Raw genomic sequence first — 25598 nt, 5'->3', positions numbered from 1 at the left:
CTGCATTATATGAGCTAATGTGGGCATTGGGTAGAAAAAAGCATTCTTCATTGTTGCAGGAAAAAAATGACCTTAAATTCTTCCTATTCCACTGACTAGATTTTTAATTAAATTTTTTTAATGACAAAGAAATTCTCACTATATTGCTGCTACTGACCTCAAATTGCTGTAGGACAAAGAATACATATGGCCCATTTGCCATGCCTAGTTCTTTAGCTTCTAACAAAATAGACCTTGCATCCCCAGAGCTGCAGATCAAAACAATAACTGCAAAAGAAAATATGAATATTAGTTTGAACCTCATCTAAGAAGCCAGTATACAAATCAACTCAATGAGAGCAACCAATTCTTAACAACGCAACGGTATTCTAAAAATAAAGTAAAAAGAATTTACTCCTGCATGTATATTGAATATAGTTTGTTTGTTTTTTTAAAAAATATTTATTTATTAAAACATTTTTATACTGCCCAAAATTTATGTCTCTGGGCGGTTTACAACAGAATCTGGGCGGTTTACAACAGTTGGGAATGGAGAACTGACAAAGGTATTGGGAAGTTGTGGATTGTGAAAGTGAGAAATGCATCACTATGAAGCAGTGCAAAAGGTTTTAGCAATTTAAGTCTCATTCTATTCACATTCAGTTGCAAGTGTGGAGGAATGTTCCTGCATGTGCAATAGGAAAGGAGTGGTTTTCATTGATCTCCCTCCTTCCTTCTGCAGTCCTCTGTGCCTCCCCAATGTAGGGAGAGTTGTGGAATTCTCAGAGGGAACACAAGACTGTTGAAAATCACCTCTCCTGTTATGCACACAAAAGTTTCTTCCATATATGTGTTAATAATCTGGATGTTGACCAGTATTCTACTTAAACTGTACCATAGCGACCCCATCTCCAGTTACCTATATGCATTCTTAGCTTTTTTCTATTGGTGCAAAACAAACATTTAAATGGTTAAGGCATATAAAGATCAGTGTTCTTCCTTGCTCTATCCAGTCCAGAGTACTGTAACCTATTTCAGACAGAAAAAGCAAGTATTTGGTCTTGAAACATTTCTGAGTACTAAGTAGATACATGGCAGTACATACACATGGATGGCACAATATATTAATAATAATAACAATAACAGTAGCATCACTTACTAAGAAGAAAGGCACCAAAAGCCCTGCTTTGTTCTTTATGCATATATTCTTCATGCAAAGATGTAATCTAAAACTGGAGTAATTGCTTACATTCTAAAAGTGTTGGAATGGGACCTGCATTACAAAGTGTTGTATAACAGCTCTGTTACAAATGGGCATCAATGAGTGCCATTTGCCTTGTGATCATGTCAGTTTACATGTCCAAAATGAAATACATCCTAGTCTTGGCTGTAGAACTGGATGTTCGAGAAGAGCAAGGGGCCTGAACATGGGAATGCTTGGTGACATACAATTCGTTTTGCTCCCTGTTTCTTCAAAACCATTTATGTATTGGAACCCAAAGAGTCTGATTATTTCACCAAGCTAGATTTCAATAGGTAATTCTGACAGTTTTCTTAGTTCTGTTCCTTTAAGAGTTTTTACAAGAGTGCCTTATCGGAAACAATTTTACACAAGAAAATCCTTAACATATTACACATTTTTCCTGGGTCATTCTACAATGATTGTGGTCAATTCTATATCATTAGTAATATCTATGGCCTGGTTTGAATTACTGTATACACTCCCCTACCTTCTCTCTACTTGTAGTGGAGGAGAAAGATCTAATCTATTCACCCTACCCATCTGATGCATTTTTTTTTTCATTCAGCACTCTGAATATGCACACACAAATATAAGTGTTTGAATAAGGTCTCTGTGTGTAAAACCAATCTGCTTAAACCCAATTTGTGCAGTCAATTTGAGCTCCAAACACCAAAGAATCAATCATGCGATTTTGGCCTCTGTACATTGGATTTTACACAGTTCACTCTGTTCAAACCATATGCTGAGATGTGGGTATAGAGGAGTTTTGGAGGTAGGGCAGCTGTGTGTAGCGGGTTTGGTGTGAAAGTGCTAGGGTTTTCATATAACCAAAAACTGGATAGGACAAACCTCCAACCCTGCTTTGGGAGCTGTGTATTGCTCCCAATTTTTTATTGTGTATGAGTAAAGACCAAGGTAGGAGGAGGGGAAGGTTATTGTGTAGGAGCCTTGTGCTGGGTAGGATGGCACCATCCTTCTTAGCACCTGTACCCAACTGTTCAATGAAGTAGGAGCAAAAGCCATCCTACCCAATGTGAGGCTCCCACACAATCACTCCCCCCTCCTCTTACTTAGGTTTTTACCTGATGAAAAAAATCAGGGGTGCACACAGCTCTCAAAGCTGGATAGGATGTTTGTCCCATGATCTTGCTCTTCCAAAGCACATTGATAAAAAGTAGGGGAGAGTGTTACTGAACTAGGGTACAAACATGAAAGGTCTACTAATAGTAATGCACATCTTCAAATGGAATGCAATATGCAGGTGACAATTTCCTGCTAAAAAGAGAGAATAGTATATGTATTATATAACCATTAGAAGATATGTGGCATCCTCTTTCAATGCCCCATTTGTAGGGGATTGCTGAGCAGCAGAAAGACAAGAAACAGTAGCACATTTTCCATCCACAATACTGTTATCCCCTGCACTGCACCCCAGACAGCATATGTACTTAAAGGCACAAACAGCTGATATGTGGGGAGAAAACAATGCAATGAGCTGCAATATCACATAAACAGTCCAGAATGAAGGCTACACTTTTGAAATGGGTTCATGTCAGTCTCCTCTCATTGAAAACTTAGAAATTGATTCTTAAGGTTTTGATAAATCCACAGATAAGAATGTTATAGTTGTGATTCTCTTGGGAAATGATAGCAGCCAGTGATTATGTTGTTAATTAATAATATTCCCTAATTATCATACATGTTATCTGAAACAGTCACTATTATTAATTTTTAGAAATAAGACCAGAGGTTAGGTTAATGTTTGTTTATCACATTTATACTCCTCTTCTAAACTGCTCAAAGCTTTATTTTAAATGCAAAGGAATAGAAACCTGATTTTTCTACAACTTACTTCTGGCAACAGATGATATGTAGTTGAGCTTTTCTTGATGGAGACTTTGATCTTTTGTGTTGTATCTCACCTTGGCAGTGATTGTTATATTGGTTTTGAGTTGGTTTTCTACAGAGGTCCACAATTCTTCCATTTCAGCCCAGGTGAAAACATCATTTGAGCTGCCAAAGAGACCAACATACCTCCATTCAAAATAATCAAGAGTTCTGTGCAAGACTTCTGCTATTCTTTGCAGAGGGGAGACAAGATTGATGTAGGTGTCATAAAGGGATGAGTCATCCAGCTTGGCAGTATGGCCAACAAACCCAAACATGGGAATGTTCCACTGGGATGCTAGCAAACCAGTAACCTAGAAGGGGAAAACAGGAAGAATTGTTTTAAATAATAATATCCAAAAAAGCAAAAACTAAGCAAAAATATGTAGCATTTTATTCTAGCTGAGTGAGTAAAATGTGTGTAAAATGAATGTGTTATGCCCGATTCTGTTTAGAAACAGAAACCCGGAGGGAGGGAGGGAGGGAGGAGCACAGAAAGTTGTGAGAAGAGGAAGAACAGCTGGAGTTGGATTGGGAGGAGAGAAGCTGGAATAGAGCGTAGGTGACTGAAGGCAAGGACATGGAGGAAGAGAATCTGAAGAAAGGGAAGAGACAGCTGGAAATACAATGAATATGAATATGATGAATATTTATATACCACTATTCAACAAAAGTTCCCAAAGTGGTTTAGATAAATAGAAAGAAATAGGCTCCCTGTCCCCACAGGGCTCACAATCAAAATAAGAAACATAAGACAGACACCAGCAACAGCCACTGGAGGAATGCCTTGTTGGGGCTGAATAGGAGCTGGATGGAAAACATCCAGGCCAACAAGTTCAAAGGATGGTAAGTGGGATAGCACACACCAAGTGAAGGACTTGGCATCTGCTGGTCACCTCTAGACTTGACTACTGCAATGTGCTCTGTGTAGGGCTGCCTTTGTACTTAGTTGGGACACTGCAGAATGTGGCAGCCTGGTTGTTCTCTGGGTCATATCGGAGTGACCATATCACTCCTATCTTAAAAGAACTATACTGGTTGCCGATAGGTTTCTGGGCAAAATACAAGGTCTTGGTTATAACCTATAAAGCCCTAAACAGCTTGGGCCCTGGGTATTTAAGAGAACGTCTTCTTCACTATGAACCACACAATCCATTGGGATCATCAGGAGAGGTTCGTCTGCAGTTGCCACCAGCTCGTTTGTGGCTACTCAGGAACCAGACTTCTCCATTGCTGTCCTGAGGCTTTGGAATATGCTCCCGGCTGAAAGAAGAGCCTCCCCATCTCTTACAACTTTTTAAAAGCCTGCCAAGACACATTTGTTCACCCAGGCTTTTAATTAGATACTGTTTTAATAGTTTGATGGTTTTTAATAGTTTTAACATTTAAAATTTAAAATTATTCTAATGTTTTAACCTTTTTATTTGTTGTTTTCATTGTTTTGTTGTAAACCGCCCAGAGACTTGCATTTTGAGTGATATACAAATATGATGGATGGATGAATGAATGAATGAATGAATACCAATGCCAGAACCCTTCGAGTGAAGATGGATGAGCTGGAGTGCTTGGTTACGAATGAAAACATAGATAAAGAGGGTGTAGCAGAAACCTGGTGGAACAGTGAGAAGCAGTGGGACATGGTTATTCCTGGATATAAACTCTACAGAAGGGACAGACAGGGGAGGATTGGGGGAGGAATAGCACTGTATATCAAAGAAGGGATAGATTCCAACAAGCTAGAAAACCTAGGAGGACTGGAGTCCTCCACAGAATCATTATGGGTAACATTACAAGGAATGAAAGGAAATGTTACTAGGGACATGCTATAGCCCTCCAGATCAAAATGCTAAGAGTGACCTGGAGTTGGAGAAGCAAATAAGAGAGGTGTCAAAGAGAGACAGGAGAGTAATAATGGATGACTTCAACTACCCACACATAGAATGAGTAAATTCACATTCAGCTAATTACAGAGAGGCCAGATTTCTAGACATGCTAAATGATTGTGCCTTAGAACAGTTAGTCATGGAACCAACCATAGAGATGGTGACCTTGGACTTAATCCTGAGTGGTGCCCAGGACCTGGTGCGAGATGTCAGAGTTGCAGAATCACTAGGTAGCAGTGACCATAGTGTGATCCAATTCAGCATATATGCAAGTGGAGAATTGTCAAGGAAGTCCAACACAGATGTGTTGGACTTCAGAAGAGGAAACTTCTAAAAAATGAGGGGACTGGTAAAAAGGCAGCTGAAAGGGAAAGTCAGAAGGGTCAAATCATTCCAGAAAGCATGGAACTTGTTTAAAACCACAATGCTAGAAGCTCAGTTGGAATGTATACCAAGAAGGAGGACCGGTACCTCCAAGTTCAGGAGGACACCAGCGTGGCTAACAAGTAGTCAGGGAAGCTATAAAAGGGAAGAAGACTTCCCTCAGAAAATGGAAGTCCTTCCCAAATGAAGAGAACAGGAAGGAACATAAACTCTGGCAAAAGAAATGCAAGGAGGCAATAAGGGATGCAAAAAGAGAGTCTGAAGAGAATATAGCTAGAAATGTCAAGGGGAATAACAAAAACTTATTTAAATATATCAGAAGTAGAAAACCTACCAGGGAAATGATTGGCCCCTTAGAAGATGAGGGAGTGAAAGGGATTGTTAAGGAGGACAAGGAGATTGCAGAGAAGCTGAATGAGTTCTTTGCATCTGTCTTCACAGTGGAGGATACTGACCATATACCCTCTCTGGGATTTTGCTTTTCAGGTTAAGCAGCTGAAGACCTGGGACAACTTGAGGTGACAAGAGAAGATGTTCTAAACTGTCCTGAAAAAACTAGCAAATCACCAGGGCCAGATGGCATCCACCCAAGAGTTCTGAAGGAACTCAAATGTGAAAACGTGGAGCTCCTAGCAAAAATATGAGACGTGTCCCTACAATCAGGTTCTGTACCAGAGGACTGGAAAGTATCCATTGTAACTCTGATTTTGAAAAAGGGATCCAGGGGGATCTGGGAAATTACTGGCCAGTCAGCTTAACTTCGGTGCCAGGTAAATTGATGTAAAACGTACTTAAGGACAAAATGGTTAAACATATAGAAGAAAAAACCTTGCTGAAGGTTTGCTGGTCAGTGACCGGATAAACTTATAACTAACCTTGCTGAAGTAGAACAAGCATGGCTTCTGCAAGGGCAAGTCATGCCTCACTAAAACCTTTTGGATTTCTTTGACAGTGTCAACAAGCATGTGGATGAAGGTGATCCGGTTGACATAGTATACTTGGATCTCCAAAAGGCTTTAACAGAGTTCCTCATCAAAAGCTCTTGAGTAAATTTAGCAGTCATGGGATAAGGGGCCAGGTTGGGTTGGTAACTGGTTGAAGGACAGGAAACAGAGGGTAGCAATAAATGGACAGTTTTCACAATGGAGGGAAGTAGGAAGTGGTGTCTCCCAGGGATTGGTACTGGGACCAGTGCTCTTTAATTTGTTCATAAATGATCTAGAATTTGGAGTAAGCAGCGAGGTGGCCAAATTTGCAGATGACACTAAACTATTTACGTTAGCCAAATCCACAACAGATTGTGAGGAGCTGCAAAAAGATCTCTCCAAACTGGGGGAGTGGGCAATAAAATGGTGCATCTGTGGTTCCAGATAAGATTGGATCCAGTCTAAAATTTGTTATTTATCATCAGACTGCAAAGTGGTTGCTCACCTGCCCCTCCTCATCCTCTTCTTTATTATAGGTTATTACAAATGATAATGCAATCATATTAGGATTTTAATTTATTCAGAACCCAAACATCTCATAATCAGACTATGCTATTACATGATATCAAGGTATTTTTAAAAAATAAAATTGAGTTAATTATTCTGTCAAAACAACATTTAGATATAACACCTTGTTAACATTAATATTTATTCTGATTCCACTGGGAGTCATTTACTGAAAGTAGATTTGAATATTCATTATACACACAAGTATAAGAAACAAGGTGAGTAGTTCTTCCTCTACTCATGCATATAATCAATGCCACAAAACACTATCAGTTTGACTATATTCACTTGTTTCAGCCCACTGAAACAAGTGAAAATTGCACCATAGATTTGTTTCTTTTTCTTTTTCATAAATTGTACCTATTGGTAGACTCCCAAATTAATGGGAACTATAATAAGCACGCAGCGTGCTCATGGGCATCCCAGTTCACTAATGTCAGTTACATATCCAATATATAAATCAGGGCTGCTCAACTTCGGCCCTCCTGGAGGTTTTTCACACATGGCTTTATGCCTGGGGTAACTGAAGAGTGAATCTACTTTGCAGCAGATTCACAAGATGTTTACTTCGGGGATTAAATGGGACAGCCCACATGGGGTCGGCTCCTCTCCGCAATTGCTGTGATCTTTTTCCTATGTGAGTTCCTACAGCTGGCTTCAGCGTTTTTTTCTCCAAACAATCAGACGAGATAACTTTTTGTTGTTGTTAGTTTGACAGAGGAAGCAAGAGGGAGAGTGTGGGGAGGAAATTGAGGGTTAAGAAGCAGTCAGCCCAGGTGGCTTGTCATGGAAAGAAGGGTTTGCTGAAACTCACTGAAGCTTTTGTACAGTTTTCTCTCTTTCTGCCTCTCTCTCTACTTGTGCTACTGCAAGAGGAGCATAATGAAGCTGTGGAGAGGAGGAGGAAGAGAAGAAAGATTCAAGAAGAACTTTCTGCTTGTGAACTGAGAAGCCGGCATAGGTGTGCATCCTGGCTGGACAAGATCTATTATTTAGAGCTCATAGACTTTAGAAGAAGCAGCTGCTCCTCCAATGAATTTTTTGCAGAAAACTTGCATTTCCCCTGGTGTCTCCAATTCTCACACACACACACACACACACACACACACACACCGCAGTGATCACACACTGCCTATTGATGCAGAACCAGCATCTTGCATGCTACTCTACTTCTCTTCTTGCTCCATGGCGGCAGCAGATCCTTTGAGGAGGGAGGGGGACTGTTTCCCCCCACACACACACACACTTTTATGCAGAACTAGCATCTTGCATGCTCCTCCCCTCCTCCTCTTGCTCCATGGAGGAGTAGGGCCATTTTCCCCCTTTCCAGCCCCCTCGCTTGGCCTTCCGTTAGATTCAGACGGCTTTTTGCTCAGTGCTTGGGAAGTAATGATAGCTGGCACCCAAACTGAACTCTGTCTCCCCTGCCCCCAGCATCCCCTTTTCCCCAGCGCTCACAATTGCAGTTCACTCAGAGCAGACAACAAAGCTGTCAAACTCCCCTTCATTGTGTTTAGAAAAAAGCCGAATTACTGCCAATGGCCACTCCACACAAGCTGTGGGGAATACCAGAAAGCTTGGCTTTAAAAAAAAGAAAAAAGCTGCTACTGCTGCAGATAGAGGATTTTTTTTTTACCCCAGACATAATTCAGGCCAAGCAAGAATGCACAGTAATTCTTAACAGTAATTCAGGGAAAAGCAGGGTTGGGTGTGTACCCGTCCTTGATAGCCTGCAGGGACCTCAAGGTAAATAAAACTAATATGTAGACTGGCACACTCTAAACTGGTGATTATAGGAGTTGTAGTCAAAAAAACAGCTGGGGTGGCCTACGCTGAGCAGGCCTGGTATAAATGGATGCGTGCATAACTGCGTATGTAACATGGGAGCTTTGCATTCACATCTTAAGTCTCTGAGCAGGCAAGAATCTACTTGACCAGGATGCTGTGGTATCCCCCTCAATTAATGGGACATGCACTTCACTGTGCTGTATCTCCTCTTTCTCCCTATGTGATTCTAGAAGAATATCTATTAGATTAGTTGAATGTTGCATACACACACACACAGCCTTTTACAAACATGGACCAACAGATTAGGAGCTCCTTTATAAGATTTAAGATTCACATCTGAAGGAACATTCTTGCATTATCTCATTGTTGAGTAACAAATCTGGGGTGGTTGTTGAGCTGTTAGGCTGAAATAACTAAAAATGCTGAACTGAAATAACTAAAAACAGAATACTAAAATGTCTTTATATATACAAAGGCAAATTTCATTCCTAAAGGACCAGCAAACCTGCTAGGTACTCTGCACAGACTCAGCACTCATGGTAGTGTACAGCCAAGGGCGGAGCCACCATTGGGCCAATGGGTTCAAAGAACCCGGGCCACCAATGGAAAAGGCCGCCGAAGCCCCGTGGCTTGGGCTCCAGAGGAGCCCAGAGCGAACTCCCCTCACCCACACCCGAGCCGCCAAGAGCCCAGGTGAACTCTGCACCAATTATTGCCCGATAGAATGTTTTTCCCTTCCTCTCCCTCTCTGGACCCTCTAGTTCAGGCCTGCTCAACTTCAGCCCTCCTGCAGATGTTAGCCTACAACTCCCACAATCCCTGGCTATTACCTACTGTGGCTGGGGATTATGGGAGTTGAAGGCCAAATACAGCTGGGGGGCCTAAGTTGAGCAGGCCTGCTCTAGTTCAACAATGACAGCATTCAAAGAGACACTCCATTCCCCTCCTATGCAAGCTTGTATTTAAAGAGGTGCTGTGGGCACACACACAAAATGGGTGGGAACATAAGTGTGGAGGAAAGGAGAGTGGTAAATTGTGTAGCTATTCTCTCCTCTGCACTTCCTTTTCCACTCCTTTTCAGATACAGGTATGGCAAGGAGAGGATTGAGAGGCTATTCATGTGATGCTTCCAGCAGCAAGCCAGGCAGCTGTGGGATGTGTCAAAAGGTGGAGCAGGCAGGGGGCAGATATGGAAACAGAGGCTGCAGAGGAGACAACCCTGCAACAGGTGGAGGTGGTAATGGAACCATTTGGATTCTCTACCTCAGTGGACCCAGAGATCTTGAGCCACCCCTGAAAAAAGAGTATAAAAAGGTGAATGGTGTCTAAAAACAGTACTTAAACATCTGCTAGGAGAGCTAATTCTTAGATAAGAGATGTAATAGCAATGAATGCTATGATGCTCACTAATGTGTTAAGAGCTAGGTAAAAGTTAGTTTTATCTTCCCTAAATGTTACTTTACTGATCTTGAACTGTGTGTGCATTACACTCTTTTCACTTTCCCAGGAGGAGAGAAATTCTCAGGGTAACTCTTTAGGGTTTTGTTTCTATTGGATAAAAAAGCACTGGAGACTTAAGGTGTCTTTGTTATATTTGATTGATTTACAAATATCTAACTGGAGCATAGGTAAAGCAAATGCCCCCTACTTCCTAAGCACATATTGCATCATACCTCATTCAGCCCTGTTAAAGCTACTGTAACTCCGGCTAAACTCTCAGGTCTAACTTTGTCCCTGTCAATTTCAACTGCTAACCGATTTTTGCTGTCTTTCCTAGGCATGTGCACGAACCGGTTCGGAGGCCATGTTGTAGGCCTCCGAACCGGTTCGGAAACAGACTGGTCCGGCGGTACGGCACTGCGGGAGGGTCCACCTTTAAGGGCGGGGGGGTAGAACTTACCCCTCCCGCCGCTCTTCCCCCTCCGGCACTGCGATTTAAATCCAAGTTTTCTGGGCGGCAGCATTCCTCCCTGCCGCCCCGGCCCCCATCGTTGCCCAGAAGCAGCTGTAAAGCAAACACGCATGCGTGCGTGTGACGTAGGCGGCATGCGCGCGCATGGCGGCGACAGGCTCGCGCGCTGCAACGCATGTATGCGTGTTTGCTTTACAGCTGCTTCCAGGCAATGACGGGGGCCGGGGCGGCAGGGAGGAATGCTGCCGCCCCGAAAACTTGGATTTAAATTGCAGCACCGGAGGGGGAAGAGCGGCGGGAGGGGTAAGTTCTACCCCCCCCGCCCTTAAAGGTGGACCCCCCCGTGCCGGTCCAGACCGGTCCGGACCGATGCACATCTCTAGTCTTTCCTTTCCTTCCCTCAGCTGGGAGCAGGGTGTCCCCTTCTCCAAGTTCCAATGGGCATCTAATTCCAAAAGTTGGATTCACAGCTATCAGGAAACTATATCCTATTATTATCTCTATCAGCTGATCATGGACTATTAACAAGCAACCAGCACACAAAAAGCACCTGTCAGTATCTGTAACACCATATTGTTATGTGCTCCCCAACTTTCCTAAAACAACAACAATTATTTATATACAGCTGTCTGTGTTAATGGAGGAGGAATTCTCTAATTAACCTTCCCACCCTCTCGCACTAAATTATAGGCACGGGCATTGCCTCAGAGTTGGGGGAGGAGGGAAGTATAGTCACCTCACTCCTTCGCCTATCAGTGGGAGCAAAAGTCTGAGCTCTTCTCTGGGAGTCCACCAGACCAACAAACCCCATCCCTGCTCATTGATTGATTGCCGGGAAATCTAGGACCAACAAAAGGAAGTACCTTTTCACACAAGGCATAATCAACCTGTGGAATTCTCTGCCACAAGATGTGGTGACAGCCAACAACCTGGATGGCTTTAAGAAGGGTTTGGATAACTTCATGGAGGAGAGGTCTATCAACGGCTACTAGTCTGTGGGCCACCTCCAGCCTCAAAGGCAGGATGTCTCTGGGTACCAGTTGCAGGGGAGTAACAGCAGGAGGAAGGGCATGCCCTCAACTCCTGCCTGTGGCTTCCAGCAGCTTCTGGTGGGCCACTGTGCAAAACAGGATGCTGGACTAGATGGGCCTTGCGCCTGATCCAGCAAGGCTGTCTCATTGTCTCATCTTTGGAAGCCCCTGCCTTAAATAAAGCCCTACATTTAGGACACTCCTCCCTCCTTCCAGCTTGCTCCTCCTTCCATGGCGAGGCAAGTGGATTGGCCACCCTATTCCTGGCCTCCAAAGGGGACTTGTTCTCCAACTCCACCCCCTTCACTAGCATTTCTGTACCCGTCCACAGCTGTGGAGCTGGTAGCAGCTGTTGCCCACCTCTCTGAGCCCTTCCTGACTTCTGAAAGGTAATTATTGAGGTTGTCCTAGCGTCTGGAGCCCCCTGTTTCTCTCGGCCCACTGCTGTTTGACTGGGTAAATAACCCTGTCTCATGGAGAAGGGTAGTTAATCCTAACAACAACTTTTCAACAAAAGTTTCCAAAGCAGTTTAGATAGAGAAATAATAAATAAATAAGATGGATCCCTGTCCCCAAAAGGCTCACAATCTAAAAAGAAATGTAAGACAGAGACCAGCAACAGTAACTGGAAGTACTGTGATGGGAGTGGATAAGGCCTGTTACTCTCCCCCTGCTAAATAAAGAGAATCACCATGTTTAAAAAGTGCCTTTTTGCCCAGTTAGCAGGGGTAACTGGCGAGATGTCCAGGGACAATGCTACAGGCTTTTGTTTATTTTGAGGTAAAAGAACACTGGAAAGTCATGATAATATGTTTTGCATAAATATGCTATATATAACATACAATAACATAAAATATGTTTAGGCAAAGCCTATTGGAAACATGCATAAACTCGAAGTTCAGGCAGCAAAACTGCTTTTCCTAGATTAGACTTTTGAAAGCAATAGTGTGTACCTCTGCAGCCTCCCGGGCTGTGTTCAATCCAATTAGGGATGTTCATGAAGCAAGGTTCAGACAAGGAAGCAGGTAAGGACCTGCTCTCCTCTTAAAAACAAAACAAAAAAACATTCGCCACTCCCCTTCCCACAGCACCGAACCAGTACACATCCCTAAATTCAGTTAAACTAGGTCATAACGTAGTTTTCTCCCTCTCTTTCAAATTTAAACTTCCACTGGGTCTAACTAGCTCTCTGTCCTTCCCCAAGTTCTAATGGGCATCATTTCCCCAAGTCTAGAGAGAGGTTCCAGCCATGAGGTACTATTAAAGCTCTTTTGTTATGTCTTTCATCACTCATCAGGTTTGCCAGTCCCATTTATGTTTTTGTCAAACTTGGGACAATATTTTAAAGCAGGGGTAGCTCTCTAGCTTACATCCCAGGTCCTATGTGTCACCGGCAAAGGGAAAAGGATATCATGTTGTTAATTAGTCTTATCCCAGTGATGCTTGTACAGAACTGATTTCTTTTTGATATGGATGACATGGCGCAACATTGTCATTCATCTCAGTATAGTAAGATATCTTTGAGTCTCTTCAATCCAGTTTGATTACACTGTGTTCTGCCTTTAAAAACACCCTCAGCCACCCACACACTAACAACCTGCAGGCATAGTTCTGCCACCAACACAACCAAGCAGGTGCCATGCCTCCTACATAGTTTCTTTTAGATCGGCAGTGAACTGTCTGAAGAATCTGCATCTATCGATTCAACCACAGGCCCTGCAATATCTGGACCAGGTACACTGCACAGAACAGACAGCTCCAAAGGCAGGAAATCAACAAACTGAAGCACAATAAGGGACAGCCTGAGGTGGCAAGGAGAGGTACATAGTTTATCTGTATCTTGCTAGGCTGGATGGAGGGAGATTAGTTTGGTTTGAGGCTTTGCTGTGGGCAGAGCTGCTGAATTAACCATTATGCGAAATACTCTACTGATTAGGGTCCCAGCTGTAGTCAGCTCCCAGTCACATGTAAATTTAAAATGCTGGTACTTTGTTTAATTCAGTATAGCACGCAAAGTGACTTTTCTATACACTATGACACACAGGATGGCTAACAGGACATAGGGTAGAAATTTCATACACCATAGCACCCCCAAAGGTAAAAGAGAGCAGGAATTCAATAAACATCCAAGCCAAAGGCAGACACAAATGGAGCGGCCAAATGAACTTCTTAGAGCAGAGTTTAACAGCTTGGACACTATGATAAAGAAGCCCTATCTCACACACCCACTGGACCTGAGTGGGTAGATAGTATCATGTGGAAGGAAGGGAAGTATTCGCACATGGCGTCATGCTGCGGGGTAAATATTGATCAAAGCCATTTTGAATGACACTTGCAGCATTAAGGTAAGCAGCCCCTCCCCTCTGCTCTTGGTTTTTGTTTCTGCATGTTCACATGGCATGCATCCATGTTTTCCTTCTAGCCAATGGTGGTGGTGGGGGGAGTACTAAAGAGCTCTATCCACATTTCTAAAGAGAGTATCCTTCTTATCATGCTAATGATTCTACTTCAGTGCCTCTCCCTATTTACTCCAACATTTTCAGAAATGTAGCTTAAAACAAGCATTTAAAAAACCTGGAAATACCTCGAGATAAGCTAGAATTCACAAGACAAAACCCGGTTTGTGTGTGGAGTGGGTCCACGGATCTCGAAGGGACTTTGGGGTAGGTTTGGCTAGTGTATGAACACACACCCGCTCTTCTGAAGGAGATTTGTGGTAGAAGCCCTGTCTGTAAAGCCTCCAGTGCTGTTTTTGTTTGCATTTACTACTACTAAAGGTAAAGTGTGCCATCAAGTTGGTGTTGACTCCTGGTGACCACAGAGCCCTGTGGTTGTCTTTGGTAGAATACAAGAGGGGTTTACCACTGCCATCTCCCGCGCAGTATGAGATGATGACTTTCAGCATCTTCCTATATCAGGTGTTTCCCACAGTCTGGGAAAAGGCCAGTGGGGATTTGAACTGGCAACTTCTGGCTTGCTAATCAAGTCATTTCCCCGCTATGCCATACACTGATTTTCAACAAAATAAGTTCCCAGCATGGTTTGCAAAGAAAAAGCATAGTGAGGAGAAGATGGTTCCCTGTCCCCAAAGGGCTGGCAGTCTAAAAAGAAACACAAGGCAGACACCAGCAACAGCTACAGGAGGGATCTGTATTGGGGTTGGATAAAGCCATTTGCTTTCCCCCTGCTTAATATGAAGAGAATCTCCACTTTGAAAGGCACCTCTTTGCCCAGTTAGCAGGGGTCTATGAGTGTCCCATGTTGCTGTTTGCTTCTGGTAAAAAAAGGCTTAGCAAAGTGGAGCAGAGAGTACTGGAGTATGGTACCACACCCATGGCCTTTCATTTTGCCTTCGCTGTGGAAAAGGTTTCTGGATTTGATTTGTGATCCAATGAATGAAGAAATATATGAGATCAAATGCTTTTCTGGAATCTTAGTAGTTTCTTCCTACAGATTTTCCCTTCTGCAAGAATTCACCTAAATGTGACCATAAATATAACTGAAGTATGATCACAATAAATACCTCATAATTCATCACTGGAGAATTAGAAAAGATTTGTTGGTTTGACAAGTCTGTCTACGTAGGGAGCAATGAAGGCAGTCTAGCTGTAGCCGAGCAATCATTTATGTACTGTAGGAGGGTGTTGCTGTCACAAGATTAAGGTGTGTAATTAAACATGCTCAACATAGAGAGGAGGAAGTGCTAATAGTGTTGCCAGGAATTCAGAAGAAGAAGGATGTTCTACTGAAACTGGTGAGTGACTGGAGAGAAAAATATTAGTGGGTTTTGTCACATAGTACAATTCCTTCCTTGGTCAGGAGTTCATGTTCTGAGGGAGATATGCTTATGTCAGATTTTATGGTTTTGCTTGAAGAGCCCCCAAAACTGTAAGGTAAAGGTAAAGTATGCTGTCGAGTTGGTGTCAACTCCTGGCAACCTCGGAGCCCCGTGGTTGTCTTTGGTAGGATACAGGAGGGGTTTACCATTGCCTCCTCCCACGCAGTATGAGATGATGCCTTTCAGCATCTTTTCTATATCGCTGCTGCCCGATGCAGGTGTTTCCCATAGTCTGGGAAACATACCAGTGGGGATTTGAACTGGCAACCTGTGGCTTGCTAGTCTAATCATTCCCCGCCGTGCTATTAGGTTTTGGTGTTAAGGTTTTGGTGTTTGAGCTGACACAGTCTATAACCTTAGAAAGAGTTCAGCTGCATCTCTATGTATTTTTCAAAGAGAAAAATAATTTTGCAATACTTTTGTAAAGTATTTTAAAATATTTTACTGGTACCTAGTTTTTTATATATCAAACAAAATGTAGAAGTCTCTGGGGAAAGTGTTGGATATGATTTCCATATTCATATCTCATAGGACTGCTTGGAAAGCTGCACCTCTGCATATCTTGTCTATATCCACTGACCATCAGGTATACACAAGCAGTCCTTTTACACAAAGCTTTATGTTGACAAGATATGTTCTGTGAAGGTCTTTCCTTTTACCTAGAACAGCTTTCCTCACGCATAGTTGTGCTGGCAGTTGTGCTTTAAAGCCAGGAGCACAAGCATTACTCCGGTGGACATGCCATCTGTCCTGTTCCCTCCTTCATACATTCCAAGAACCAACTCCAGAGTGGGAATCTGTTACAGCAAAGACAACAAAGTGTCTTGTGACTTTAAGGACTAAGCGATGTGTTGTGATATAAGCTTCTGTGGACCAAAGTCTGTTTCATCAGATGCAGCTTCATCTGTTAGTCTAATGCATCAATTTGTCTGTACCAGGTCAGAAGACTCTTTAGGGTTCACTTTGCTTTAGAGTGGTTGAAGGCCTTTTTAAAGTATAGATTGTGATGCATACCTTGTTGCATTGAGTTGAATGTAATAAGCTTGCTGTCCTGATTTTTATTAAGCCCATATGTTTCCGTTAGGGGTGGCTAAAGGTGTCTGAGTGGCTGAGACAATTACAGGCAGCCTTTTATTCTCAGGTTTATTTCTTTATTAAAATTTACATACCTCCCCCTTCATCCTAAGACCCCAGGGTGGTTAACAAGAAGATAAAAACAATTCAATAAAGACATACAAGAGCAGTCTTGGCTCCACCTGCCCACCCTGGGCTATTTAAGAAGGCTGCCAGTGGCGGCGGGCCTGCCACCAGCGGGGTGACACCAAAGCGCCCCTTTGGTGAGCAACGAGGGCGAAGGCCACCCCACCTGGTTCGGTACCTTTAGGCAGTGTGGGGGGAGTGAGTTTGGCCTGGCTAGGATTATTTTCATTGTTTTGAATCTTTCTGGAGATGGGGAGTCAGCAGGGCATGTCCACTGGTCTCAGGGCGACTATTCCAGTGGTGATGGGGAATAGGAGTAGTTACGTTGGCAGGTCAGCAGGCTGTTACAGGGGAAGGGAAATCAGAAACTTAATAGCTGTTTCCACTTCCGGCTGCCCTGTCAGCTCTTTGACCTTAGGGAGCAGTGCCAACTACCCGCAGAACCTTGCCTTGCTCCTCTTTAATGCCAGGTCAGTCCAAAATAAATCTGAAGTAATCCATGATTTGATCATGGATGAAGGGGCTGACCTGGTGTGTATTACAGAGACTTGGTTGGGGGAGGCTGGAGGCCCAGTTTGGGCCCAGCTTCTTCCTCCAGGATACTCTGTTGAGGAGCAGGTGAGGGAATGTGGGCGGGAAGGTGGAGTGGCTGTGGTCTTTAAGGATAATATCTCACTTACCAGAATTCCTCTCGGAACATCTGATCATATCAAGTGTGTGTACTTGTGCTTGGGGACCAGAGATAGACTGGGAATTCTGTTGGTGTACCGATCACCCCGCTACCTAACAGAGTCCCTAACTGAGCTTGTGGACCTGGTCTCAGATTTGATGTTGGAGTGTCCCAGGCTTGTGGTTCTGGGTGACTTCAATGTCCGCTTTGGGACTGGGTTGTCTGGAGCAGCTCAGGAGTTCATAGCAGCCATGACAACTATGGGCCTATCCCAAGTGGTCTCTGGGCTGACACATACTGCTGGTAACACGCTTGATCTGGTCTTTTACTCTGAACAGGGTGGTGTTCCATGGGTGGGGACTCCTATGATTTCCCCATTGTCATGGACGGACCACTATCTGGTTAAGGTTGGACTTACAGTTACGTCCCACCTCTGCAGGGGTGAGGGGCCTATTACAATGGCCCGTCCAAGAAGGTTATTGGATCCAATAGGGTTCCAAGAAGCCTTGGTTGGATTTAATGTTGGCTCGGCCAACGATCCGATTGATGCCCTAGTGGAAAAGTGGAATAGTCACCTTACCAGGGCAGTAGACAGGACCGTTCCTAAGCGTCCTCTCCGACCTGCTTCAAAAATGGCTCCTTGGTATACGGAAGAACTGCGGGAGCTGAAGCGGCAAGGTAGACGACTGGAACGCAGGTGGAGGAAGTCTCAACTCGAATCCGACAGATTGCAACATAGAGCGCATTTAAAGACCTATGCTCTGGCTATATGTGCAGCAAAGAAGTTCTTCTTTTCTGCCCGTATTGCTTCCGAAAACTCACGTCCAGCTGAGCTTTTTAGGGTTGTGAGGGGGCTAGTAGGACCCCCTGCTCCCTTGAATCAAAATTTGGATCCATCAGTTGCCCGCTGTGATGCTTTTAATGAGCTTTTCGTGGACAAAATCTCTCGTATTCGGGCCGATTTAGACTTCAACTCCACATTTAGCGTGGTATCAGATGCAGAGGTATCCAGCAACTCCTCTTGTGTGGTTAAACTGGATCAGTTCCAGTTTGTGACTCCTGAGGATGTGGACAAGCTGCTTGGAGTGGTGCGTCCTACCACCTGTCTACTTGATCCTTGCCCGACATGGCTTACACTATCTGGCAGGGAGATTGTTGTGGAGGGCCTGGTGGCAATTATTAATGCCTCTCTGAGGGAGGGCAGGATGCCTCCTTGTCTTAAGGAGGCAATTATTAGACCTATTCTTAAGAAGCCTACCTTGGATCCATCAGAGTTCAATAACTACAGGCCTGTCTCCAACCTTCCATGGTTGGGTAAAGTGACTGAGAAGGTGGTGGCCTCCCAGCTCCTGGTGGTCTTGGAAGAAACTGATTATCTAGACCCATTTCAAACTGGTTTTCGGGCGGGCTACGGGGTGGAGACTGCCTTGGTCGGCCTAATGGATGATCTCCAATTAGGACTTGATGGAGGAAGTGTGACTCTGTTGGTCCTTTTGGATCTCTCGGTGGCTTTCGATACTATCAACCATAGTATCCTTCTGGACTGAGGGAGTTGGGTGTAGGAGGCATTGCTTTGCAATGGTTCCGCTCCTATATCTCGGGCAGATTCCAGATGGTGTCTCTTGGAGACTGTTGCTCTTCAAAACTTGAGCTTTTATATGGGGTCCCTCAGAGCTCCATATTGTCTCCAATGCTTTTTAACATCTACATGGAACCGCTGGGAGAGATCATCCAGGGATTTGGTGCTGGGTGCTATTAGTATGCTGATGACACCCAAATCTATTTCTCCATATCCTCCCTGAATGCCTGCCTGGAGGCAGGAATGGGCTGGATGAGGGATAACAAACTGAGACTGAATCCAGACAAGACGGAAGTACTTGTTGTGCAGGGTCGTTACTCAGGAAACGATATTGACCTGCTTGTTCTAGATGGGGTAACACTTCCTCAGAAGGAACAGGTACGCAGTCTGGGAGTGCTTCTGGATTCACGCCTCTCCCTGGTTTCTCAGGTTGAGGCAGTGGCCAGAAGTGCTTTTTATCAGCTTCGGTCGATATGCCAGCTGCATCCGTTTCTTGAGATTGATGACCTCAGAACAGTAGTACTGTTACAGACCAGGCCTGATCTATATACTAAACATGCTCATTAGCTAGTATATAAAACAGGTCTGGATCAAGTTCTTTTATATTGATGACCACGTATGATCTGGAAGCGATGAAGGAAAGGAGATCAAACTACTCAGAAGGATTCAATGGGGTTTATTGAGTATATAAGACTAGCAACATAATCTAGCAAGGCAAAAAGCGGAATACTCTATTAATATCAGCAACAGTATTTCCTAACCAGCACCAGTATTCACCCGTGTGCCTAATTACATATGTGTGGGCATTTAAATCTTCCTAGGTCTAATACATTTCAAATATAGGCAGAAAAGAAAGGGGGGGAAGGCTGTGGGCTGATAAGGTTTTTGGGGAGATCAGAGATTAGTAGAAGGGAAAAGGGGGGGAAGAGGAGGGAGTAGGGAAAAGATGAAGGGAATTCCCAAGGCTTGTAGCATATTACCAGGATCCGAGGCTGGAGGCTGGAGAGAGACGAATCACTTCAGCTGAAGCAGTGAGGCGCTGGCGGAGACAGGAGTTGTGCAGTTGTTTCAGATCATAGCTGAGAGCTCCATGGCTGGGGAGCCTTGACTTCTCACTGCGCAGTGAGAGTCATAGCCTCTGAGCACGGGCAGAGTTTCTGCTTAGCCCCGCGGCTGGGCAGCAAACTCTGGGAAAGCGTGTGAGCAGATCTTGTTGTAGGCACAAGAATGCTCGCGTATGAGCAGAATGCCCGTAGGCACAGCACTGCTGAACTCTCTGTCTCAAAAGCCTCATCTTATAGTGATTTTCTCTTTGATCCTTGAACAGGATCTATTCAAAATCTCCTCTTTTCCTGGATGTCCAAAAAGGTGTTAACTTCCTGCCACCTTCTGAACAAAATCTTAATTGTTCAGGATATCAGCTAGTCCAGAGATATCTCTGGATCTCATCTTCTGCTTCTGTAAACTGCGTGCGCTCAGGAAGGGAGGGGTGGGGAAATCTGCATCCAAGATGCTGCAAATTGCATCTTTCCCCAAGAGGTGTTAAGAAGTCAAGAATTAGTAATGGAATTGAGGAATTGGTCCCATTAGGTGTGAGACAAGTCATTCCAGTATTTCTTATGTACCTTTATCCAGTGTTTTTCTTGTAACTGAAAACAAGAGAATATTTGCATGTGTGGGACATTCAATACAATTTGGCTAGGACAGAATCATCAGTGAGAAAATACTTAAAGCCTACAAGTATTTTCTCAGTATCCATTTGGCTACAGCAATTGTGCTAATCACTTGGGCATTGCAGGGCCATCACTGACAATGGAAGGAGGAACTCAACAGGTCTGGCAAACCCTTCACAGACACCTTGGTTGTCTATTTAGCATATGAAAGCTCAGGCCAAAGCCTTTGTGTGTTTCTTGCATATCCATTGCATATACATTGCACATCCATTGCATATACATTGCACATCCATTGCATATACATTGCATATACATTGCACAACACAATGCCAGGTTGCTTCCTGCTCCTCACAGAGCAAGGAACAGTATCAGAGTTCAGATATTATTTCATTTCTTGATATAACATGGAGTCACCCAGGCCCATATATTTCACCATACTTCTGATTTGGTACCTCTGGTTCTGATATGTTATAGACTGTCCACAACAGTACATTTGCTGGTAACCTCCGGACTTGATTACTGCAATGCGCTCTATGTGGGGCTGCCTTTGTACGTAGTCCGGAAACTACAATTAGTACAAAACGTGGCGGCCAAGTTGGTCTCCGGGTCATCTCGAAGAGACTGTATTATTCCTATATTACAGGAGTTACACTGGCTGCCAATAGGTTTCTGGGTAAAATACAAAGTGCTGGTTATAACCTATAAAGCCCTACACAGTTAGGCCCACGATATTTAAGAGAACGTCTTCTTCTGCATGATCCCCATCGTCCACTGCGTTCGTCAGGTGAGGCCCGTCTCTGGCTACCTTCAAGTCGGTTGGTGACCACTCAGGGATGGGCCTTCTCAGTTGTTGCTCTGAGACTTTGGAATGCGCTTCCCGCTGACATAAGACTCTCCCCATCCCTAGTGGTTTTTAAAAGAGCTCTGAAGACTCATCTTTTTAACCAGGCCTTTTAACCTTTTAACTTTTTTAAAAAATTTAAACACTGTAGATTGTTTTTGTTTTTAGGCTGCTTTTCGGCATTTTAATTGATTTTAATGTTTTGTGTTTTTGTATTGTTTTATTATTGTGAACCACCCCAAGACTTTGGTTTGGAGCGGTATAGAAATGTATAAAATAATAATAATAATAAATAATAATAAAACAGAACAAGTTGTCATCATGGTAACTTTTCAAGCCCAGCACAACAAGAAAGAAGCTGCCAGCAAGTAGCAGTCTCTTCTCCTTAACTCACACTCCAAAGCCATCCATCTTCCTTCTGCTTACCTTGCACGCTGCTGACTGGAACCCACTGGTGAAGCAGAGCTTGGACAAGGGTTGGGAGTCAAAATTTGCAGCATGGCAGAGATGCAGGGAGGAAGAAGGAATAGATGGCTAAATGGCCGGAGGGAGGGAGGCTGCAAATTAGTAGAAATAGCTTCCACGCTATGCAAGATGGGGTCTGCTAGCAATGTTCCCTCTTCTCATAGAGGCTGTGCAGAGCCTTGCAAAGCTCAGATGAGAAGCTCCCAATCCGAGTGCTACGGGACTCTTCAAAGGCACCACACAAGGAGGTTGGTTTGCTAGCAGCTCCCCACCCTGCAACATACAACACCCTTACAAAAAGCTTTGCAAGGCTTGGATTGCAAGCTTCCGATCTAAGTCTTGCAAAGCTCTGCAAGGGTGCCACTTGAGGAGGGAGAGTTACAGGCAGCCTTCCTTTGCTCGGTGTTTTTGCAAGAGACACAGTGAACCCCCACTTTCCTGTTGGTGAACCCCCACTTTCCTGTTGGTGGCAACAACCAACCCAGCTTCTTCTTTTCCTCACCAGGTCCTGCTCTTTGCCTCTTCAAAAAGCAGAAGGCAGGGAAGTTGGAGTGGCACAAGCAGAGGACAGGATGCAGCAGGACAAGTAGAGGAGCAATGGACAGTGCTGGCTGGTGCCAGAACAAAAAAAATTTAAGGGTTGGCTGTGAGATGGAGTGAGGTGGAAGGAGGCAGGTACATAAAGCTGGTCAGTCCGCTACCTCTGCTAAGCCACCACTTGAGGCGACCACTCTCCCCATCTTATTAGTGAGGCACCCCTAGGTTCAGTGGGCAGAAATATGCATAAATGGGTTTAGGGTTAATTTAATTTAATTTAATTTAATTTAATTTAATTTTAATTAATTAATTAATAATTGACTAGGTCTGAATTCTCCATACTACCCTATTTTGAGAGATCTTAAAGGGCTTTTTGAAACCTGGTGCAGGTCTTGATCTAAATGCATATTAGGTGTCAAAAGTGAACAAAGTGTTAATTATTGGCCTATTTATTTATTTATTGTTAAATTTATATACTGCCTTTCATTAAAGCAATCCCAAGGGGGTTTACAGCAAAAAATTTAAACACAAGATGGGGGGAAAGACACAATTAAAATATTAAGTGAAAAAAATTAAACAAATCTGATTAAAAATTTAAAACAAAAGCATAAAAGCAATACAGACTATAAAGAGCAGCAGCAGAGAATCACATATAAATGCCCGGGCAAAAAGCCAAGATTTTACACTTTTTCTGAAAGCTGTGATGGAGACCGAGGAGCAAATAGCCACCGGGAGAGCATTCCAGAGTCTGGAGGCAGCAACAGAGAAGGCCCTGTCCCGTGTGCATGACAACCAAGCCTCCCTCATTGTCGGCACCCGGAGCAGAGCCCCCTCAGATGACCTCGTCAGTTACCACCGGTCAATAAAGGAGGGGGCTATATTCCACAGTATTTTGTCCTTTATTATATGTGTTGACTAACTGTGAATTGTTTGCAGATAATTTTCTGTAAGGCGCTTGTAACCACATGTTGGGTCGGCGGGGGCGAGGAGGATCATGTGTCCAATGAAAAAGTAAGCTAATCATTATCACTTATCCATAGCAGCTGGGAAATCCATGGAAGCAGGGAGGCAATAACACCAGGTTTCACTGTATGGTTGAAGGCTACAGTTGCCTCTTGCACCATGAAATATATTTTTAGAAGCAGCTAACTATTGTTTTTAAAATCAAATATTTAAGTGGGTAAAAGTTTATGGAGCACTCAGATGCCAAACAGTCATCTGAACTAAATCATTGAAACTTGGAGGCAACCAAAATAAAAGTAGCACAATGCTTCTGAAAGATGCTTAATCCTGAGCTCTGGCAAAACATCTGGAGAAAGGACTTTCACAGTTGCAGGGTAACCACTAAAGACACTTCTTGATGAGCCTGTAGTGTGAGAGCTTGGTACACAGATGGTATTGTTAAAAGTCATTTCAGGATGGAATTATTTTGAAAAAGAAACACATGGGGGGTGTCCTTGGACACCTCCACCCCCAGTACTCCTGCCATTTGTCCCCTCTGAATTGCTCAATCCCAAAATGGCTTTTCCTAAAAATGGGGGCTGGGAATTAGGGCTAGACCTTTAGTTTATTTTTTACACCCTACCTTAACTATTCCGGTGGTAGTTCTTTCCTTAGTGAAATAACCTAGTGAAATTGGGATCCCTTAAATATATTGGGCCAAAGCTAAAATGAAGCTCTTCATGAACTGAATAAATTAAAATCAAAAAGTGCACTTCTACAGCACTTTTGGAACTGGGGAGGGAGATACTGTGCAGGAGATGTAAGAATAAAGTACATAGAAACAGAAACCAGAAAATAACCAGCATGCTAGTCACTAGTTCACTTTAGCATATGAGCTACAGTTCTGATTTTACAATGATCTGTCTTCCTTTCTTCCTGCCACTAATTTCTGTGGTTATTGCTTTGTAACACTTTCCTTTAGATTCTTGAATATATTCATGACTAGATTGCAAAAACAAAACAAAACACCAGTTTATTTTTTAATGTGGTTACTTTTTAAAATATCTGGATAGCTATAGCATTATCATCAGCATAGATCAGTCACCTTTCTTTAAAAAGTGGGTTGGGTTATTTTTGTGTGCATACCTCAGGCTAATTTGTAGCCACTCAGTGTGTAAAACCAATATTGGCCAGAAATAGAGATACTACTGATTTCTAATAATACAGGTATGTGTTGTAAAATACACTATGTAGCAGTAGGGAGATAACATTCCTCCCTAGTCTTATCTCCCTACCACTACACACCATATTTCAGATAACATTATTATTTCTTGTATCTTTTTCTACCAGCTATTTTCATTGAAATTGTATCTATCAATGGATATTAGCCATTGGTCTAACAAATACAATAGTATGCTCTTGATTCATAATCTGACTGTCAGCCTTGCCTTTTTAATTCCTCTTGAAGCATCTAATATCAACCATTGTAAATTCTATATCACAAATTACTGCTAGTTTTATGTTCACAATCCATAATGTTAATGTAAATTAAGAAGCAAAATCCTTGAGCAAAGCCATCAGTCAAAATGTCAGCTGCAAAGAAATATAAAAGTGAAATCCAACTCCACAAACTGGTGCAAATCAAATTAATTTCATGTAGGATAAAAGCCAGTACAAGAAAAAGGGAAATAATTTATACTCTACCTCTGCTGCCTGGGAGCAAACGGGTCCAAACAAGGCAGAAATGTGTTTCTTTTGAAACTGGTCAAGGAATGCAAGGAGGGATTTCTTGGCCTCACAGCCACTGTCAGCATAAACATACTCCAAGCTGTAGTTGCCTAGGTAGGATGTATCCATATTGATTTTATCAATGGCAATCTGGAGAACTGCACTTAGCCTTTGAGCGCTCAGGGGATGGGAAATATTCCTAGGAGCCTGAAAGGCCACTATGAGCTTGGGCCTTTCAAGACCACTTGTAGTATTTGTGGCATAGACTGTGATAGCAAGTGATATCACCAAGCCATAGTGAATGAGAAAGAAATTCTGTGGGCATTTGCTGGTGTAGCACTCCATCATTCTAAGACATGCACTCTCTTTTCTGTTGTAAAGTGCCCTCATTCTCCTTTTCACTGTGTTACTTATACTTCTGCTTTAAATGATGATATCAACACCTTTGCCCATGGCATGACATTTACGAAACAGTGCTAATTAACAAATCCTTGATCACCATAGTTGCTTCCAGTAACCAATTCA

The 25598-nt window shown here is 43.2% G+C and overlaps 1 protein-coding gene across 1 annotated transcript in view; it reads right to left on the bottom strand.

The window, feature by feature from the left end:
• LOC128350597 (guanylate cyclase 2G-like) overlaps positions 1-25418 on the bottom strand; it is a 114579-nt gene extending 89161 nt beyond the window's left edge. The window contains exons 1-3 of the mRNA XM_053308994.1: positions 25050-25418; positions 3075-3423; positions 158-267 (exon numbers count right to left, since the gene is read on the bottom strand). Of these exons, the coding sequence (XP_053164969.1) occupies positions 158-267; positions 3075-3423; positions 25050-25418 (828 nt within the window). The remainder of the gene's footprint in view (positions 1-157; positions 268-3074; positions 3424-25049) is intronic.
• Between the last annotated feature and the right edge of the window lie 180 nt (positions 25419-25598).

The sequence above is a fragment of the Hemicordylus capensis genome, chromosome 3 (genome assembly GCF_027244095.1).
Source record: "Hemicordylus capensis ecotype Gifberg chromosome 3, rHemCap1.1.pri, whole genome shotgun sequence".
Lineage (NCBI taxonomy): Eukaryota > Metazoa > Chordata > Lepidosauria > Squamata > Cordylidae > Hemicordylus > Hemicordylus capensis.
Note: the sequence above shows the minus strand (reverse complement) of the source record. Positions and strands in the feature narration are given on the sequence as shown.